At 35.8% G+C, this 21,605-nt stretch overlaps 1 protein-coding gene across 9 annotated transcripts in view; it reads right to left on the bottom strand.

Moving 5' to 3' along the window:
• The window catches only part of LOC100644288 (papilin), a 160,962-nt gene that overhangs the window by 8,479 nt on the left and 130,878 nt on the right, over window positions 1-21,605 (bottom strand). For 2 of the 9 annotated variants that reach the window (XM_048406107.1, XM_048406106.1), the window contains exons 7-36: window positions 21,163-21,286; window positions 20,960-21,040; window positions 20,680-20,852; window positions 20,176-20,311; window positions 19,170-19,513; window positions 18,455-18,634; window positions 18,072-18,245; window positions 17,462-17,644; window positions 16,754-16,895; window positions 16,436-16,551; window positions 15,867-16,230; window positions 15,493-15,702; window positions 14,239-15,204; window positions 12,961-13,306; window positions 12,563-12,687; window positions 12,266-12,475; window positions 11,353-11,751; window positions 10,668-11,024; window positions 10,208-10,384; window positions 9,825-10,004; window positions 8,908-9,087; window positions 6,145-6,360; window positions 5,837-6,007; window positions 4,616-5,029; window positions 3,820-4,032; window positions 3,405-3,590; window positions 2,567-2,803; window positions 1,731-2,053; window positions 1,251-1,401; window positions 394-903 (exon numbers count right to left, since the gene is read on the bottom strand). In XM_048406107.1, coding sequence (XP_048262064.1) covers window positions 394-903; window positions 1,251-1,401; window positions 1,731-2,053; window positions 2,567-2,803; window positions 3,405-3,590; window positions 3,820-4,032; window positions 4,616-5,029; window positions 5,837-6,007; window positions 6,145-6,360; window positions 8,908-9,087; window positions 9,825-10,004; window positions 10,208-10,384; window positions 10,668-11,024; window positions 11,353-11,751; window positions 12,266-12,475; window positions 12,563-12,687; window positions 12,961-13,306; window positions 14,239-15,204; window positions 15,493-15,702; window positions 15,867-16,230; window positions 16,436-16,551; window positions 16,754-16,895; window positions 17,462-17,644; window positions 18,072-18,245; window positions 18,455-18,634; window positions 19,170-19,513; window positions 20,176-20,311; window positions 20,680-20,852; window positions 20,960-21,040; window positions 21,163-21,286 — 7,588 coding nt within the window. Of the gene's footprint in view, window positions 1-393; window positions 904-1,250; window positions 1,402-1,730; window positions 2,054-2,566; window positions 2,804-3,404; window positions 3,591-3,819; window positions 4,033-4,615; window positions 5,030-5,836; window positions 6,008-6,144; window positions 6,361-6,959; window positions 7,131-8,907; window positions 9,088-9,824; window positions 10,005-10,207; window positions 10,385-10,667; window positions 11,025-11,352; window positions 11,752-12,265; window positions 12,476-12,562; window positions 12,688-12,960; window positions 13,307-14,238; window positions 15,205-15,492; window positions 15,703-15,866; window positions 16,231-16,435; window positions 16,552-16,753; window positions 16,896-17,461; window positions 17,645-18,071; window positions 18,246-18,454; window positions 18,635-19,169; window positions 19,514-20,175; window positions 20,312-20,679; window positions 20,853-20,959; window positions 21,041-21,162; window positions 21,287-21,605 lie in introns of all 9 variants that reach the window. The other 7 variants (XM_048406109.1, XM_048406110.1, XM_048406111.1 and 4 more) reach the window with 7 other exon arrangements.

Raw genomic sequence — 21,605 nt, 5'->3', positions numbered from 1 at the left:
TACATGCAAGCAAATTAAGCATGGTCAATATAGCATATAATAAAACCAAAGCATTCGCAGTCGTTACAAAAGAAGAGAGAAAAACCAAATTGCACTGTGACATCGAAAGATATGCGTGTCAATTCTGTTTAAAACATCATCTCAATAAAAGTCAGCATTAATTTTATCTATAGGATTCATAAATTTTTACTAATTGCAGGAATAACGAATTAAAAAATTCTAGTAATAAACAAAACCTTTCTTCCATTTCATTTCATTATTATAAATAATTCTATGATATGAATTTGAAAAACATCAAAATCCTAATTGATTATATATTTAATATTTTGACAATATCTTTCAGTACGGTGCAATGGGAAAATTGGAAAAGACTACAGTAGAGTACCCTCTCACCTCTGAACCTCGAACCAAAGTCCAAAGTAGTATATCCAATAGGATTGACTGTAGAAATATGTGTTTGTCTGGTGGTGTACACAAATCCATAGGTATGAAAGTCAGTAGTTTGAGTTCTGTTAGGTCTATAGGGATACAGAATATTCTCATCTTTTTTAGGAGGATCGACCAGATACTTGAGATACTGTTCGTATTCGGGATTGATGTTATACACTGGGCCGACAGCTTGTAATATTACCGACCAAGAGGCAGCTCTACCAATTGCGTTAAACGCTTGACATGTGTAAACGCCCAAAGTGGGCAGCGTGACGGTTCGGATCAAAAGCGTGTAGTCGGAATCCTGTTCGTAAATTTCCGAAGACAGTGGTAACATGCGATCGCCTTGCCACCAAGTGACGAAAGGCCTAGGCCAACCCCACGCGTAGCAGTGCAGAGATATGGGGGAGTTCATGGTCACCGTCACGCTAGTGTTAGGCTCTCCAATGATAGCCGCAGCCAGTTCTCTTGGCTCTGTATAGTGTGTGAGAGAAAACAGCATGCAGAAGAGAAGAACGTTGAATACCATCACCAATTATTGCAAAGAAAGGTAGTTTAAATGTAAAGCTAACTCTACCGCGGTTTATGAATATATTTGTGTTCCCATTTTTTTCTCGTTTTAATTAATTGCAATTTTTTTAAGTGAATAGTTAAAACGTGTTATTACTAAACACATGGCAGAACATTTCTACATAAAATTGGTTAGATCAGCTACTAAAAGATCAAGTAAAGAGATCAACCACTAAGTCTACGATGCACGATACATTCATCATTGCAAGATGTCAAGACAGTCTTTATAGTACTTAACGTATAGTACGTACCTGTGACCACCAATTGGTATTCCACTCTTACCGGTGGTCCTAAACCATTGTCAGCTGTGCAGACATAAGTTCCACCGTCGTATCGGTCTAAATTAATGATCTGAAGAGAACCATCGAGCAATATGCGACGCCTGCTCTCTGAAGCTGCAATCTGGAGACATTAATCTTTGTTATTATTACAATTCCATCTAATATGTAAATTTTACAATACTCTAATCCTTATCTAACGTCATTTATTTCTAGTCTTTTATTCTTACAAAGGCAGAATCCGATATAATTTAAAACAATACAAATCCTTTTTTACAATACTTTAATAATATCCCTAATTTTAAGTTTTATTCTATTTCATCAATTTGCAATCGTCTTTCCGATTTCACTATAAATTCAGGATTCGATAAAATTGAAAATTATAGACATTAAGACAGAACGCGAATTTTCCTAGAACTAAGATTATATCTTATAATTTATAAAAAATCTCACCAGCATTGTACCCTTCCTCCACGTAATGGTTGGTTTTGGATGTCCGAAAGCAACACACTTCAATGTCACATAGCCACCCTCCTGAGCGCTAACGTTTGGTTCTTCTGGTGGCTTGATCGAAGCTGGTTCCGAACCAACCGGCCGTGCAGTGATTACCGGTCGTGGAGTAGTCGATAGAACTTCATCGACAGCCGGTTCAAGACAGGAAGCGCCGCAGCCATTGTTACAACATTTCATTTCTCCGGTGCAATCAGCGTCTGTGAGACATTCCTGTTCGCATCTTGTGCTGTTCGATACGCTCGGACAGCGGCCTGGTTTCGTAACTAAATTAAAAACGAATTATTATATTATATATAGTTAAATTATGGAAGTAATAGTAATTGGGAAACTATTAGTTGACGTTATTCGTATAACAATTTTTCGTCATATATTTAATATGTTTATCGTAAATGTGAGCGGTAAATTGCAAAGTTAAATCGTGCCAGGAAAAATTCATTTAGTTTATGAGATAAAAAGAGGAACACCAATTCTAGATGTTACTGTCGGTTTGTTTCTTATTAAAAGGAGAAAAATGTTTAATTACTTTATTACGTAACTTGTTGTGAGTCGTAATCAAGCAGACTTTCGTTAGAAGAGGGAAAAATTAACAAAGTTAGGATGGATATGTGTATTTGGATTCTTGTAAGTGGATTTGGTTATGACTGGATCTGAAATCGATAAATGAAAAGAAGATTAAAAAAGAAGAGAAGGTATTTTTAATTTTATCGATCTATCGCATGTTCTCCTTTTTTATCTTCAATACAGATAATATAGAAAATATAAAGGTTTCCAGTTACCTGATCTACAAACTCCTCTGTATTCGGTGCCATCCTCGGTACCAACCAGAGTAATGGCACATTTGGTGTCATCGGGACAAGCCTGTGTCCTGCAAGGATCCACGCAACGACATCGTCCGCAATCCTGAGAATCTACGAACTCCTCTTTGCCGTAAGGACAACGAATCATATTGCATTCCTCGCGAGCTTCCGCACAAGGATCCTTTTTATTCTCTTCGGAGTCGATCTCGTTAGTAGCTATGAAAACATCCATTACAGTCACAGAAAAGAAAAATACAAACATTCTTACAATAGAAAGAAAAAAATATAAAAATGTATATAAAAAGTAATAATAAAAGAATAATAAAAAACATATTGCGGTGAAAGCAATATTACACAGATTTTGAAGCTTACAACTAGGAGCAATAATAGCTGATAAGATGAACGATTGAGAAATAAAAACTGTGAAAAAATAAGAAGCAGAGTTTTTCAGACAAATGAACATTGCTGGTCACATACATGATGTGTATATATTTGCCGCTTTTTTTATTTTAATGTTGCTTTATGACTCAGAAGAAATATTTTAAAGTGATTAAAATTAAACAGTTCAATTAAAATATATTGCTTTGTAAAAGAGAAATAGAAAATGTGATTTATCGTGCTCTTCCCTTCCAGATAGAAAAAGGATATTAGGGAAAGGTATGCACGAGGATTTTAAACAACATTGATATAAAACATTAAGGCTACAATGTACAGTGATATACAATGAAAATATGTTCACCATGTTCGAAGCTCAAAATATTAAACGTGTAACAAAAATATCGTTTAGATCATTGGGGAACATCGTTCCTCGACTTACTCGACTTACTGGTAAGACAAGTGCTAATGCAAGACTCGAAGGTCTTGAATCTGTTACGATTTCCACCACATCCAGTATAAATGAACCCTCGACATGTTTGTTGTTCGTCGTCGAAATAGAACCGCTTGGTATGATCATGTCGACCCGAAGCACAAGATCCTGTGTCGACCGGTTCTTTGCAAATCGCTGGATCATCATTGTTCAAAATTATTGTTGTCGCGAGCTAATTTCATTCTCTCGAAAAGAAATTCCCGATTTCTTTTTAAAGATTTATTGAAAGACAATTATGAGACATTCTTTTCGAGTAATATTCCTTCGAATTTCTTTCGCGTTTCGTTTAAAGATTTCGGAGATCGTCTACGTTGTTAGTAAGTTTGGATGGAATTTTGCGTATCAAACGAGTGGAGGTACTTACACAAACTTGAGAGGCTGGTACCGTTTCCGGGTGGCACGGGTTCTTCGTGATGAATGCAAATCGATTCACACTCTGCCATCGTGCTGAATCTATTCGCGTTGCCTTCACATCCGCCGTACAGAAACTCGCGACAAACGCGACTAACATAATCATAGTAGTATTTGGGGAAAGAGCCTCTACAAACACCAGAATCCACTGGTAGATTACACATATCTGTAAAAAGAATTTTTTAATAAAGATTTAATAAAGTTCCACAACAGAGGAATCTTTCAAATTATTACTCAATTTCCTTGGAATATATACAATAATCTACTGATTAGACTATACAAAAATTAGATAATAACTCATGAATAAATTTTAAATAGAATCAATATTTATTAATCTGTTTTATATAATCGTTATATATCTATATAATATTACTGAATTTTATCTTACTAAATATCATAAGAATAGTAAAAGGAATTATAAAACGATAATAAAATCGCTTAAAATGTCTAAAATTTCTAAAAAATACAATTTTACTCCGAATCCTGTTTAGAATTTGGCTATAGTTATATCATAACTAATAACGTTGATAAATTGCAATTAAATTAAGTTTCATTACGAAAGATTCAAATGTAGCTATATCTATAAATCTGTTAAAATTTTGTCATCATCTTGATGTCTAGAATCGATTCTACGCACATATCTGTAGATATTTTTCCGATAAATTTTGTAATATCCTGTATATAGAGCTATAGTCCCACAAATCATGCTACCTGAATAGTAATAAAAGTAATAAAATCACTACACATACCTTGACCATGGAATTTTCCGCAAAGACGTTCACACTGTTCTTCCGTCTGGAACCTATTCGCGTTTCCTTCACAACCGCCATAGATAAACGCCTGACATAACTGATTGTGCGAATCATAGTAATAAGCGGTGATATCACCATTGCAAGAGCCAGGATCGACAGTCTTGTAACAAATTGGGTTCTTCGAGACAGTTTCAACTGATACAATAGGTACGACGGTAACATTTGCAGGTGTTTCTGTTTGAACATGTTTCTGACACTTCCTTTCGCAGGATTCTTTATCTTGGAAACGATTCTTATTACCCTGGCAACCGCTATATTCGAATTCGTAGCAAGAATCTGATTGATGGTCGTAGTAGTATTGTCTAACGATACCATTGCAGGGACCAATGACTTTGGGTAGAGTGCATGGATCTGAAGAAAGAAGTAAAAAGAAAAATATGAGAAAGATAAATAATGTAACTATTAGAGAAATTAGTAGTAAGTATTATATTTAAAGTAATTATTTCTCCAGTTTTTTCAAATTATAATTAGACGACTTGCAATTTGTAAAGTTTATTTTTAGAATTTCGTGTCTTTTGTTGTCAAATTTGTTACTATAGTACAAGAGAATTTATTATAGTTATTATGGTAAATTTATTTACAGTGTTTGGAACATGAAAACGATGATTACTTAATTAGAACTTAATGTAGCAATGTAATATAATTAAAACAACTAAATTGATAATTCACAACTAACAACTCACAACAACTCGACAACTAATGGCTAACGACTCTCTCGCAACTAACTCGCAACTCTCTCTCAACTCGCTCGCAACCAACTCTCAACTAACGAACAACTAGACTAACCGACTTTCTCCACCAAGACATCCCTTTATCATCACAGTTTTCGTATTCCTACAACACGCACGTGTTCCGCAGCCGTCCATGACCGACGACGGTCATGTATGTCTTTTCCAAGTAACTATTTTTCTGAAGGATCGCAAACATATTAATGAGCCACTTGGCCCGCTGGAATTTTCCCTCCCTTCTGGCCTGTCAGCATTTCTACTTTCTATCTGCACTGTATTTCATCGGATCTTTCTTGAATAATCCTTCCACGATACTACATTATTAATTCTAATTTCATTTTCAATTTCAAAGTTTCACTAATTAATAATATTGGTTGAATTGCGCAAGAGAAAGCGCAGTCACATATGTGTAATGTGTAATGATACAAACCTTGAACATCTCCACATCGATATTCGCACTCTTCCTGACTGTTGAAATTATTTCCATTGCTCTCGCAGCCGCTATACACAAATTGCTTGCAGACACCATCGCCGCTGTCGTAGAACCATTTGACGTGTTCTTCGGAGCATTGACCGGTATACTTCGAAAGGAAGCAGAAATCTGGAAAATTTTACGTATTACACTTTTAATTCGCATTTTTATGTTCAATTCATGTAATCCCAATGTTCCATTTTATTTGTAAATATTGGATTTGTATCAGACAAAATATCCGATATTTTAGCTACAAAAAATATTACCTGGTCTAAATCCGTCCTCTTCCGATGGTGTGATGGTGCTAGTAGTAGTTTGGCACCTATTAAAGCAATCTTGTTCGGTAACAAAATTATTCTCGTTCCCGCCGCAACCACCATAGTAAAATTGTCTACATTGTTGTTCGTACGAATCGTAGTACCATCGTTGAGTATAATTGTGGCATTCTCCCAAAAGCGCGGGCAAGAGACAGGTGTCTTGCTCTGTGTTTGGACAAAGATAGCATAAGAAATCTGCCTTGTTTCAGCATATGATACCGAGAAGTAAAAAGTTCAATAAAATCCTTGGAAAATCACTAAAATATTATTCTGAATCTCGAATAATCGTCGGGAACAATTTCTTTAAAAATTTTATAATATATCTCTTTCGTTTTCCCTTCATTCGTTTTAAAGATTTATTGAACTTCTTTCCTCACATTTTGTAACAAATAAAGCAACATACAACGTATATAATTTAATTTATTGCAAATATATTTATGCGATGGACGTATATTAAGAATATATTTGTTTTTGCACATTAGAGTATAATCCATAAAACAATTTACGTGCATGCTGTACGATTGACATCGAGAACAATTACACAAGAAAGGAACAATAACGGTAATGCAACGAAATTGACAAGGAAAGCGTTAATTAAGTTGTAAGCGTTATATTATTTTTTGTTAATTTATACTAAAAGGAATATGTTGAAAGATACTTTATAATCTAAAAGAACCTAAAGTTTAAACAAAACAGAAAAGAGATAGTTGTATGTTTAAAAAATATGATGAAAATAAGATGAATGTGGTTAGACGAAGTCTTACCAATTTTAGTCGGGCAATCAGACTCGCATGCGTCTCTAGATTCGAAATTATTTTTATTCCCACCGCAACCGGTATAATAGAATGGCATGCACCGATTCTCCGACTGATCAAAGTACCATCGAGATTGCTTCTCGCCACAGTTACCTTCGGCTCGTGGCAGCAAGCAACTATCTGTTAATCGCATTAATTATTATATCATGCAATATTAGATTTTAGTATATTGTCGTTAACGGTCTGCGGTCTTTTTTTCTAAATTAATGCACGATACAGAGTGCTCAAAAATATTAAAACAACGAAAAAAATGTATGTACACTTCGAGTAATAAATAGTTCAAACTAGTAAATCAAAACTGAAGATAGAAATTAGTTAATTTTAATCAAGTAAAATTCATCTTTTATGAAACATTTAAACGCTTAAAATGTACAAAATACATATAATATGCAGCAATATCCAAAATAAAATACGCATTATACTACTTAAAAAGTGGCATAAATCTTTAAATTCTTTAATATAATTCTTAAAACATATTTAGTATCGTGTATAATTATTTCTACCATTATATATTTAATCGTATGTTTCAATATTTTGACAGATTAAATAAAGGTCATAATTATATAATTTATTCTAAGTCGTAAATTGTTATTGCAATTAATGTGTTATTGCAACTATCTTACGACCTTTGAGATTAATATTTTTGTAATTCCTGAAAATATAAGCATTATTTCGTGCAGCTACCAGTTCCATTTCTACATTCCACCATAAAAAGATGCTGTTTAAAATTATCAGTTAAATGTTTCCGTCAAATTCTCTTATCACAATCGGTCAATTGAGAAATAAGACAAATAAAATCAGTGCGTCCATGAAAAAATAAGAAAAGCTCGATTATTTGAATTTTAACGTCATTCGAATTAACCAAGTTAAATGACTTTCCTTCTTTCTTGTAATACCATCAATAAAAAATCACCGACGCGATCACTCATAAAATATTAATGAAAGGAAATCGCACTACTCCATTGAGAGAGCTCGTTCGAAGCCAGACAAAAGCTATCGAACGATCGATCTCGAGACGAGAACCGCTTTGCGGAGAACATAATACGAGAAAATCAAGTTCCATTGATTGGATTGACTCGTAGAACGCTACGACAGCTTGATATCGCGTGCAACTTAAATGGAAAGGGTGCTTTTAAGTGCATACTGTGCTTTGATAAAAGGCAATGCCTGATATAATCGATTACGATCAATAAGAAGGCAGAGGAAATAGATATTTGTAAAACCAAGATATTCAAATTACAATCAACACTTTTCTCATTAACCCCTTGACATCAATCACTTTGAGGAAAATACTTTACATGGAATGAAACCTGGCGAGAGATTTTCACGACTATTTCTCGGAAGCTGTCACGGATGAAATTTCATTCCATGCGAATTTTAAAGTTAGTTAAAACCCTGTTATATCTTTTAGGCATATTCGATACAATCGAATTTTTCTAACGTTAAAATGAAAATATTCTTATTGATACACGTGATTCCGCGATTTAATTTTGTGTTAAATATCTTCTTGAAACAATACAAATCCTTTTCGTTGCTAAAATAAACATTCGATGATCACAACAGAGTTAATATTAGTTGTCAAAGGGTTAAACGTGTTTTGTGCCAACAAATAGAGACAACGACAAACGAACCATCACCAACGACAACATCGAGAGTAATTTCTCAATTATCCAATATTAAACCATTCCACAAATATCAATGAACGAGAAACGACTCTCTTTCTGAATATTGCTAGCGACGCTGTTATACAAGAAGCAGATAAGCTTGTTCCTTTGATCTTCCCGTTTTCTCTTTTCTGTACTATCCTTTTTATTTGATCACTTTCTTTTTCTTGGATTCTTTTTCTCTTTTTTTCTTTTTTTCTTTATGATTGTTTCCTTTTTGCTTTTTCTGATACCTTTTACGGGGCAGCGCTGCTCACAGGCAGCACGTGTAAGGAATCTATTGGCATTGCCTTTACAACCGCCGTAAACAAATTGGCTACACATCTGACGCACGGCGTCATAATACCAGCGTAACACAGAGCCCGGACAAGGGCCCGGATCTTTCTCCAAGCGGCACACGTCTGTCAGTTTTACTGGAAATATGTATTTTTACGGATTACTCATAGGGCTTTGATATATTTGACGATGGTCGGTACCAATTTGGTGCTTTTATGTGACATGTGGTGCCTGAATGTTTGCTGAGATCGTGTTTGGTGTTTGGTTGAAAATGTAGATTCCGATTGTTGGCGTGATATTTTCAGACGAATACTAAGTCGCCAGAATTGTAGTACAATAGAAAATCGTAGTTCATATCTATTTAATATATCCGACTGTATTTCGTTGTATTGTATTGTGGAATTTGAACGAACTATCTGGCGATTTAGTTTCAATTATTCTTCTCAATTTCTCCGATCGACCGCAGCTTGAAAATTGACTACTAATCAAAAAATTCTGTTCACAGTATGTAATAAAAAATAATCTCGCATGAATTATTTTTCTGATCGTCTAAATAAATTACTATTAAATAAATTAATAATAAATCTTTCCACTCCCATTGCTAACTGTACTTCTGTTCCTTTCACGTTCGTCAGAAAACAACTGCAAAAAAATCGCTTAAAAAATGAAAATCGAAAACAATCGTCAAAAAGGTTGCAACACGAAATATACGTTCTTCGATTCGTTCTACAAGCAAAAAAATAGATAAAAATCTGAAACACTTTCAAACGAATCTGGTAGGAAAGAATATCTAATATGAAAAATGGGTTCAGGCAGTAGAACGAGCATGGTACGTGCGAATGTCGAATCAAGAGAATTGTGCTGGAGAACGTACCTCGTGTCCTCCCTGGTTGCAAGCATTGTTGGTGGCAAGCGATTTCCGTCGCGAAGTTGTTATCATTTCCTTTGCATCCACCGTAGCGGAATTGCTCGCAGGCTTGCGATTCTGCGTTGAAATACCATTTGGTGAAGTTGCCTTCGCAGGGACCTGGCTCTTTCGACTGTTCGCACGGATCTTCATAAGTAACAAAACGCAAGAGAGCATATTAGCAATGAAGTAGCAGTATATAAAATATAAACTTAACTTTTACCTTTTGGAATTAGAGAAATTGTAAATTGAAAATATTTATTATCATATTAAAAAAATGATTTGTTGTAAATGTTGTCAAACATTGATAAAAACTAGAAAAGAATTTCAATAAGAATTGGTGAAGTTACCCAAATCATCGGGAGTGACACAAAGCTCTTCACATTCTTCTTTCGTTTTAAATTTATTCGCGTTTCCGAGACAACCGCCATAGACAAATTGACCACACTGTTTCCTTCCAGAGTCGTAATACCAAGTAGGGAAGTAGCCCTCGCAGGGCCCAGAGATTTTTGGCAGGTTACATGAATCTGCGAAATGTTTTGACTTCTAATATCTCGGATATAATTAAAATATGCAATGTTTAAAACTATAAGAAAAATTTAACTTGTACGCATAAACGTTGTAAATATTGCACAAATATTATAATATCACAATTATTACAGATAAGGTGCATATGTTCTTTAATAAAAAACTAATTCCCTAAAAATATATTATTTTTAAATTTTTCTTAAATATCCAATTGTATTTCAATGTTTTAAATGAATTTGAATTTTTCAGCAGTATGTAATATTTATGTTTTATGTACTTTACCTTTTCCTTTGGGCTGCACACACACTTGCTTACATTCTTCCTGCGTCTTGAATCGATTCTCGTTGCCCTCGCAACCTCCATACCAAAACCGCGAGCAACCACCATACTCCGTGTCGAAGTACCATTTGACGGTGAAGTCCCGACATGGTCCTCTATCTTTCTCCAAAGCACACGCTGCCCCAGGAGTAGATGGAACAGACAGACAGCCCTCGAAGTTTTCTCCTTGAGCTTCTTCCACCCCATCGGGACAACATCCATACTTCGAGGTGTCACAAGTACATCCAGCGAAGTTTGGACCCTTTGCAGGAGTTCTTCCATCTGAGCAGCACTTGAATTCTGTATTCTCACAACCGCAGCCTACAAGAAACGATGTGGTACTAAGTACATTTTGAAATTATGTTTCTTCACAATATAAAGTGAATTAGAATTAATTTGTACAAGGGAGAAAGATAAAGACTAGATTTGTCTATTTCTGGTTCCATTTACATCTGTATTTCTATTTCTATGTCTTTTTATGCTTTGATTATTAATAAGGATCTTTTCACAAAGAAAATTCTAATAGTAATAATTAATAGTAATAATTAAGTTAAGGCTGATATGAGTAAGTAAGAATTTTAAACTTCCCTTTACCACGCCATTATATGTATATCAGAATTAATATGATTTCAGTTTTTGATACAATTACCTTGTCCATGAGGTCCTTTAGCGATGGTGACACCATCAGGGCAGCAACCAAACTGATACGTATAACACGGACAGCCCTCGTAATTTGGTCCTGTGGCCGGGGTGAAGCGATTAGGACAGCAACCATTAGCTGTATACTTGCAACCGCAGCCCTCGTTGTTTGGACCACGAGCAGCGGTGCTGTTATCTGGACAGCATCCGAATCTCGAGTATTGGCAGCCACAACCGTAGAAATCTGGACCGCGAGCTGGAAGTATGTTGTCTGGACAGCACTTGAACGGTGTCGACAGACAACAACCCTCTTTGTTTGGACCATGAGCAGGAGTGCTACCGTCATCGCAACAGCCATAAGTACTGTTTTCGCAGGGCATGTGACAGCCATAGTTGTTGGGACCCAGAGCTACATGTGATGTTTATTAGCTGATAATTATCTTAGAAAATTGGAAGACTGGAGTTCTTTTTTATATTTAATTTACTCTGATATATCACCAGCCTGTTTATAGAAAATCAGCGTGGTAGGATTCTTGTTTCTTTTTTTCTTTTTAGTTTATTTGAACACAATATTAGATGTTTTAGAAAATTGACATAACGGAACTTTTATAATTTTTGTCTTTTTCGATAAGACTATTTTAGGGTAAAAATGTGAAAATATGCAATAAGTGAAGTGGAAAGTAATGTAATGATTGATTTATAAATTAGAAGGATGTATTCTTGTATCTTTTTAAGAAAAGAGAATATATCTTGGAATAGAAATATTGAAGATGGCGTAATATGTGGGAATTGGAATTAAGTACTTTCACAGATAATAGAGCAAACCTAATAGAATCATTTGAATTTGTAAAAGTTTGACTAGAGAACTACAGAAATTTTCGAAAATGTATATTTTGAGATTTTTTTATAATTATGCAACATACCTGGTGAGGCGCCATCAGGACAACATCCAAAGTACGATATAGTGCAGTTCTCTGTATTTATAACACCGCATCCTGCGAAGTTTGTGCCAGTAGCAGTCGAAATACCATTCGGACAACATCCGTAGGTGGTATTTGCGCAATCTTCCTGTACTGTAGTTGTTTCATACTCTTCTGTGAGAGGTGTGACAGAAGTAATTTCCTCTTCGCAACCTGTAGTCATTATATTAAACAAACATCTCAGTATGATTAATAACATGTAAGGATTTTTAAATATACTCAGTAAAAATTACAATGTACCTTCTTCATTTGGTCCAGAAGCGGGCTTAATTCCATCAGGACAACAACCAAATTCAGTGACATTGCAGCATCCGATATTATCCTTTCCGCTAGCTGGAGTCTCGTTATCCGGACAACATCCAAATCTGAAATATTTATTTAATATCATTAAAAAATATCTAAATATTAAATAAATATAATATATATTAAATATCGTACTTTATAGATTAGAATTATTGCAACAGAATTTCTCATATCAATATATTAAATATTAAATATTATTCTTATGGCGTTTAAAACATTATGTAGATTCTACTTACTGTTTCTCTTATCAATGTCTTTAAAATATTAATAAAATCTATTTTCTGGAATATTGTAAAACATAATAACTATCGCGATGTTTAAAATATTATACTAACTCTGTTTCGTTGCAAGGTTTCTTGCATCCTTCGAAGTCGTTGCCCTCAGCAGCGATAATTCCATCAGGACAACAACCGAACAACGTTTCCTTGCAGTGTGATTCGGGACAACCTTGGTTCTCCGGACCAGTGGCTGCAGACACTCCATCCGAACAACAACCATATCTAGTGTCGTTGCAAGTCTGTACCGTGGGACATCCTTGGCCAAACGGTCCTTCAGCCGTAGTAATTCCATCGTAACAGCAACCGAAGGGCGAGGCCTTACAGGTCTTCTTCCTCAGCACTTTGCACACGCGATGCTTGCGCGTGGCTTCTTCTGGGCCAATGGTCGTCCAGAATCCGGATACTGAAAGAGAAAATTCATCCTCGTTTATTATTTAACGTTATTTTACTAACCGTTTATTATTTAGATAATAAAATTAATATTCTAAAATAAAATTGGTTAATGTTTTTATAATTTTTATTGTATGTACTTTTATCAATACATTTTCATTTTATGAAAGTTTCTTTTATCTATCTAATTCATCTCATCGAATCTTCTAATTTACATTAACTCTTAGAGTGCTATGGACGCATATATGCGTCTGGCGAAAGCTATCGATGCAGACTAAGGACACATATATGCGTTTTCTGTAAGTGTCCGGCATGGACTAAGGACGCATATATGCGTTTATCAATTTTTCCGAACATCTACACAGAAGTAATACTATTACGTTTGTGTGAGATAAACATAAATGTATTCCTTAGTAACGGCAGTAAACAAATGCCAATAATGTCTCGTTATAACAGTTGTCTACCTGTTTCGCGGACAGTCGCATCTAATTATCAAGAAGAAAATGTGTTGTTTGTGTGAAAAATAAGAGAATGCAGAAAATGCGATGTCGGATTATGTATCGATAATTGTTTTGAAATTTTTCACACACAACTGAATTATTAACTTGTGTTATATTTACTAAATTTAGTTTTCTAGTTTATTGTTTTCTAGTTTATTACCCAAATTCTAGTTTATTGTAAATTTCAATGTTTATAATAAATAATTAATACTAAAAAATAACGCTCTTGAATCATTTAATCTCGTGCAAAAGAATTACTATAACTTATTACGATTTGCGCTTTGAATAGTCAATCAACAGAATTCAGTCTAACGAAAAAGTACTCCATCCACAGCGATCATCAGCGCTAGTCGCGCGCCGTCCGTACGGACCACATAGGCCGCGAGTATTCAGCACTCTAAGGGTTAATTAATACAAAACATATCAATGAACTAAATGTACTTACGTTTGTATATCTCCTCAGTTACTTCCGATTTTGCTTCCTCAGTGACTGGTGTCAATCCAGAAATAGTAGTATCAGTTACGCCAGACACAGTGGTTTCACCGCTCTCAGTGGTTGCACCAGACTCTGTAGTTTCTCCTGATTCGGTCGTGGCACCAGATTCGGTGGTCTCGCCGGAAACTGTCGTTTGTTCTGTTGTTGTTTTGCCAGGTTCAGTAGTCATACCAGATTCTGTTGTCATGCCAGATTCGGTAGTTTCTGTCGATCCAGATTCCGTGGTTTCGGTAGTTGCTCCAGATTCTGTTGATTCTGTTGTAGCTCCAGATTCTATGGTGGTTCCAGACTCTGTTGTAGCTCCAGATTCTGTCGTGACTCCAGATTCTGTCGTGACTCCAGATTCTGTTGTGGCTCCAGATTCTGTTGTAGCTCCAAATTCTGTCGTGGCTCCAGATTCTGTCGATTCAATGACTTCCGTAGCTCCAGATTCTGTTGATTCGGTGATTTCCGTTGTTGCAGATTCTGGCGTAGCTCCAGGTTCTGTCGTAGCTGCAGATTCTGTCGTAGCTGCAGATTCTGTCGTAGCTCCAGATTCTGTCGTAGCTCCAGATTCTGTCGTAGCTCCAGGCTCTGTCGTAGCTCCAGGCTCTGTCGTAGCTCCAGGCTCTGTCGTAGCTCCAGGCTCTGTCGTAGCTCCAGGCTCTGTCGTAGCTCCAGGCTCTGTCGTAGCTCCAGGCTCTGTCGTAGCTCCAGGCTCTGTCGTAGCTCCAGATTCTGTTGACTCAGTGATTTCTATTGACGTACTTTCTGTCGTTACACCAGATCCTGTGGTTTCTTCTGTAACTCCTGATTCTGTAGACATCGTTGGTTCTGCTGATCCTGATTCGGTACTTTCTTCGGTGGCACCTGATTCTGTTGTTTCTCCAGTCACACCTGTTTCTTCTACTTCTGATGTTGTTTCGAACGTAACTGCTGACATATAAAATTAATATTTAACAGCAACAATACTTAGTTAGTTCAGAGTTCAGAATGAGAAGCAAAACATTTAGAAAGAAAAAAGTAGAGGCCTTTGTGTGAAGAATTTATAGTGTGCTTTATCATGTAGATCAAAAGTCATCGTATAATTAAATTGCACTTGTATCATTAACATATAATTAATTGTTAATATAGTTGTGTTGTTATTTAGTATTCCAAAATTTTTAATTGATGGTGTTTCTAACGTAATATTTCTGTTTATACAATAATGGAATTTCGATTTACCAGATTCCTCAGTAGGGGTCATTTCTGTTGAAATGGTCTGCTCAGTAACCGTGCTTTCGGTTTCCGACGAAGACGTGGTTGGACCCGATTCAGTGGATTCCGTGGCCTCGGTTGGTCCACTCTCAGTGCTCTCTAGCATTTCGGTAGTCTCGTCGCTCGATCCAGTTGTTATTTCTTCAGTTGTACCAGACTCAGTTGTCATATCCGTTCCTGAATTATTTTGTGATATTTTTCAAACAATGTAATTATTCAATAAGATAATTTCATAATAAAATTTGTTGTCAATGCATTTTTTCGGAATACAGATAGACATTTCAATTAAGCAATTTCTTCACCACGCTACAATTGTTAAGGATGAAATTACATCAACTCACCATCAGACTCAGTCATTGATTCAACTGTCGATTCATCAGTAGTATCCATGGTGGATTCGATCTCTTCAGTCACGCCGATTTCCGTTATTCCAAATTCCGTTGCAAACAGTTCACCATCTTCGGTAACCTCGTTGGTTCCACTGCCTTCGAAAGTCGATTCAAACCCTGATGTGTATGTGTATATATCCGTGAAATCTGTTCCACTTCCTTCACCCATTTCCATTTCTCCAGGAGATATGTCGCCCCTGGTATATCCGGCATCCCCTTGCATTTTATCATATATGTCGCTTCCAGTAGTATCACTCGTATCTGGCAAGCTCAGAGGAGTTGCTTCCGTAAGATCTAACATTTTACTAGATTTATCCTAAATCAATAGATAAAATTACACTTTTATGTAAATCGGGGGAATCATAAAAGTAAATTGAAAAAATAAATTTTAATAACACCTGTACTAATAGAAAAATGATAAATTAACATCACATTCATAGGAAAATGAGATATAAATGTAACGGTGGATGAAGAAACTGTGAAACTAAGTATTTGATTAACTACGACCAAATTTTACTTACGCTAGGTGTCAAGCTCGAAGAGACAGTCACGAAGTTTTCATCTTCGTACACTTCGCACTCTTCGTCCTCTTCAGTGAGATCTGGGATTTTCTCTGGTTGCATTGGTATCACCTCGTCTGGAAATAAGATTTCGATTAATTAAATTATCCTTCATTATTGTTTATTTCTGGAGAGAAACGACATTTACATTAAGAACATTGAATACGTAAATTAATATAATTGAATTAGTTTAGGTGACTTATTAGAAAACCTGATTTTTTAATTACAGCATGAATCAATTTTCAACTTTTCTGAACTTCTCCCAGATTTAGGACGTACCTTCTTCGCAGGCTTGGTTGTTGCAATTTTCCGTGGAGAATATGATCGTATTAGAGTCGCAGTTGTTTGTTGTGACCGTCATGTTGGCTTTCATGCAAATCACCTTGCGGTTCATCATGCCACCACCACACGGTTTCGAGCACTGGAACACGGTAAGATTAATGGAAGAAATTTGAGGCGGACGCTTCTTGTTAGGTTCGCTACAAAGCCGTCAAAGATATTGAATTTCTTCGGCGACCGAGGGAATAGGACACGATGTATTTCTCGCGGATATTTCCGTCGCTAACAAGATTTTCGAAAGAATCAGCCTCTACACTTCTTGTCAACGATTCCGTTTGTTCAAGGAGAAATTGAAGAAGAAAGGCTAGATGAAGCATTATGAAATTATTTGAAAGAAACTTCGTTTCTCGAGTTATCCGTGTCAATGGTATTTACTTAACATTGGAACATCATTTTTTTATTATACTTGTATTTGTCTCTATCGTTATTTTATTATACATCTGTTCTCTTATATTTATTATTCATCTTAATAATAATCCTTTTATTCGTTACTTTTCTTTTTTAAATAAATTTTCTCATCTTTGATCATACGAAATTATTCTTGAAACTACATACTTAAAGTGACTGGTCTTGGTCAGAATCGTTGAGAAAACTTGAAGAGGAGAAAACCTAGGGAATAGTCAAGATTATTTCAAATATATACATTACCTTGCTCCACGGACCAGCGAACCATTCACCTTTGCACTCTTCCTTGGCGGTGCAGTTCTTCGTCTCGTTGAATTTCTTGTCTGCGTCGCACTTCTCGTCTGCTACTTTCTTCACCGTTTCATCATCGAACGTGCCACAGAACACCTTGCGTGTCTGTACACCTGACCCACATTTCGCTGAACACTATGGGATCAAAGTAATTGTGTGTCAAGTGTGACTTGAATAATGAATTTTGTTGATTTTGTGCCATTATATACATCCTTTATGTTAAACTAACATCAAAGGATGTATTAACCCTCTCGAAGCGGACTTTTATTTTAACAACGAACACAATACTATTTATAACAGTACAAACTGTAATCCATTCAAATTTGAAAAAAGTATCGGATTAAACGTTATTTTTAAAGTTCATTTTGTTTCATATTCGTAATAGGACGTTCTAGACTTACTAAAAATTATCTTCTGAAGTAGCATCTCATTAATGTCAAAAAGATTAAGTTGTAAATGTCTTGAAAATGAAGAATAATTGCAGTTCCAATTCTTCAAGAAATAAATTTAATGTCGCTATATAATTTGAAATGCTTTCCAAGAAGAAATATAATTGACTTACATCGCTCCATTGAGAGGCGAACCAGAGGAATTCGCAATCCTTTTCAGCTTCGCAATCTCGCGTCAATTCCGGTTTCTTTTCAGCATCACATTTTTCGTCCGGATAAACGGTCCCATCTTGAGTAGCGCAGTACGTGGTTCTAGTCTCTTCAGTCAGACCACATTTGTCGTCGCACTAAACGAAAAGTGACCAGAGTCAGGTGATAATCGCAAAGAACGTCCGTGACACGAAAAGAAATGGGACACATTTCATTTGTACGTGGCTCTTGTAATATTGCTTGCCAAAAATATTTCTATGAGAAGCTTCTACTTTTTTGCGGAGAATATTTTTAATGGAACGCGGTGATCTTCGGGTGGGTATCGCGTGAAAAATTACGAGCTTACTCCACTCCAATCCGACGTGACCCAGTCGAGACCGGCGCAAGGTCTCAATTCGCAAGGTTTCTCAGACTTGGGAACCTCTCCCTCGCAGGCCTGATCCTTCAGCAGTTGAATCTTTCCGTTCACCTTCATGTAACACGTCACTTTTCTCGTTTGCTTCCCCGGACCGCATAAATGATCACACTGTCCAAAAGATAACAAAGATTTTTATAGAATTCTAATTGTTAGTTTCATTGTTTAATAAGTTGCCTAAAAATATATCAGCAAAGTGATATAAATATATGCTAAGCAACCACACTGTCTGACAACAGAGAATAAACACGTTTATAGAGTTATATAATTAATACTTTTAGTGATTGACAAGTTATAGAAAAAATTTATTGGGTGCGTAAATTAAGTTAGTGTTTGGATTTAAATAATTTCTTTTTTAATTTCATATATTTACTTGTCTTTTGAAGAATTTTGAAGAGGTATTATAACAACATCGCAAAATTTACAATCTTTTAATTAAAAATATAAAAGTATAAAAGCAGACACAGTATATAAAGATATACGAAAAAACATTATAAAAACGCTATAAAGTTAACTAGGTGAAACAAATCTCTGATTAGGTTCCAATCTTTTCATTGCATTCACAAAAACACGACTTTCTTTCAATTTCGCCGTTTAATGAACATTGAAAAGATCAAGTTGGAAAAATAAGACATGTTATTCGTACCGGTTTCCAGGGTCCAATGTGAAATTGTGGGCACGTCACGTTCTTGTTACACTCCTGTTTGGTCGGCCCTTTTGGTCCCACCTTCTCCAGACACTGACTATCGTCCACCACCGTAGGGATTCCACCAGAGATGACCTGTTCGCATTTGATCCCTCTGCTCTGCTCACCTCCTTCGCCGCAATGCTTGCTACAAGGACCCCACTCGCCCTCCACCCACACAGGTGGACATGGATCCACGTTACAGGCGTCGGTTGTATCTGGTTCCATCTGTGGATCGCAAAGGCTCTCATCCACCGGTTGCCTGTCCCTTCTTCGTACGCAGGCCACTCGTCTCGATTGATAACCTTCGAAAGAGAATTATTCAACATGAATATTTATAAAGCAAAGTCATTGACCTATAGAGATTTGTAAACATTTTTTATTAAATTTTTAAAATGTTATTATTTAGGAAATTATTTTATTAATACTATGTTCCTTGTTGCAATTCTATTATTCTTTTAATGAATATTGATTTTTCAATAACTGAAACCTAATAATTATCGTATTATTGATTTTATGAATAAAATATGAAGGGATATGTCAATATGCGTATGATAAGTGAGACGATACAATATAAAAGTAATCTAGCAATTTAAGAAAATAATGTATCTGTAATTCATAATTTGCCTTCTAAGTAAATAAATTACGATAAATGATACTTCGAAACTAGAAAGCAAGAACTGCTTTCATAGTTAGCGAAAATACGACAACTTTCACCCTTGGCGATCTACCGATTCGATAATTCAATATGCGATGAACACAGAATGATCTGTTTCAGGTAGGTTAAATGAAAAGCATATTAATTAATAAACGTTCATCAAACGCTGAGTGTCCGTCCGTTCGTAAATTACTCTATCAAATTTAGAACCGATGGAAACGCGTTCGGTACGCTAGCCGGACGGGCTATCCGGTTATTGATTACATTCACCGCGTATTTAGGTAACGGTATTAATTTTGGAAATATTACCTCCGCCACAAGTCGCACTGCAGCTAGAAAATTCATCGGTTATCCATGTGTAGCTATCCGCATCATTTTGCTGCGAGATTCTCTTCGGCACGCTATACTCGTAATGCACGCCGACATTGTGGTCTTGATACAAAAGCTGTCGAAATCAATTTGGCGAATTATTCTTTCTCTTATCTAATATAATGTAGCATACCCATCTACTTATTCGACTGATCATTTTTTTAACAGTATTTTACCGATTATTATATTATTATATTACATCTACTATTATTGTATTGCATCGATTATTTTTAGTACAAAAGAAATTATGCTCGATGAAACATTGCAGTCGTATTTCAGCAAATTAGCTTCATAAACCAAAAGTGGAAAGAGAAATAAAAAAAATTATGGACAAGGCACCATTTTACTACTTAGCGATTTCACTTATTTTATTGGGAAGAATTTGCACTTTTTTTAAATGGATGACGTTGTAATTTGCTATTTAAGAGCGATGCAGCCACTCACCACCACGTAAATTGGTTCACTCGTCGGCCCTAAGGCGGTAATGGTATCGGGTGCCGAGAAACCTTGCGGATCTCTCGAATAATGGAATATGGTCCCGGCAAATTTTAAGCTTCGTGGAAAATCTATCCTCCAGTTTCCATTTAGATAATAATTGCCTGAAGTGTTTCTAATAGCTGCCGGTATAAAATGTATTAAAACATCAACAACGACAGGAGTTTCATCAACACGTTATTGGATAATCATAAATGGTAATCGCTTATAATTAAGATATTTCACTTACCTAGATAATTGTTCGATGGTTTGATTTCTTTTATTATCACGTTTGTTGCAGCCTGCGGGATCAGTATAATATCGATGTATCCTAAAGAAAATTTAATAAAATTGATAATCTTACGATAAAGTTTGTTTCAGTATGTTGAATCGTGTTTTATCTACCAATCGTATCTTACAATAATATTAAAAATATAAAATTTCTCAGCTTACCCACTTGAAGATCGTCGGTATCGAATAAACCGGAAACGGTGTTACAGTTGGACCCATCACCACCGCATTCTCTGCATGCATCCTCCTTCACGTCGCTTCCAAGCATCATGTCACATCCGACGTGCTGACAATCAAACAGAAATTACGTGCCGGTACAGTAATGTTCCTCGTTTAAATTCCAATGGAGTTGTTTTGCCTAAATTCAAATGCTCCCCAACAACAAACCCACTCTACAATATTCAGTATTTAGAACTCAGCGTAACCTAACCCTGACAAAAATAGTACTTAAATAGATACAGCGAGAGTAAACAAGAAATATTATTTCTCTTTCTTGTTCTCTCTAAATCTATTCTTTTTCATGAGCTTTCGTCGTTCATTCGATTGTCTCCCACAGACAAAACAACTCGACGTGCACGAACGGAAACGAATTCGCGTTGGTCCCG

Source organism: Bombus terrestris, chromosome 5, assembly GCF_910591885.1.
Source record: "Bombus terrestris chromosome 5, iyBomTerr1.2, whole genome shotgun sequence".
Classification (NCBI taxonomy): Eukaryota; Metazoa; Arthropoda; class Insecta; order Hymenoptera; family Apidae; genus Bombus; species Bombus terrestris.
The sequence above is the reverse complement of the archived record's forward strand: the minus strand, read 5'-3'. Positions and strand labels throughout refer to the sequence as shown.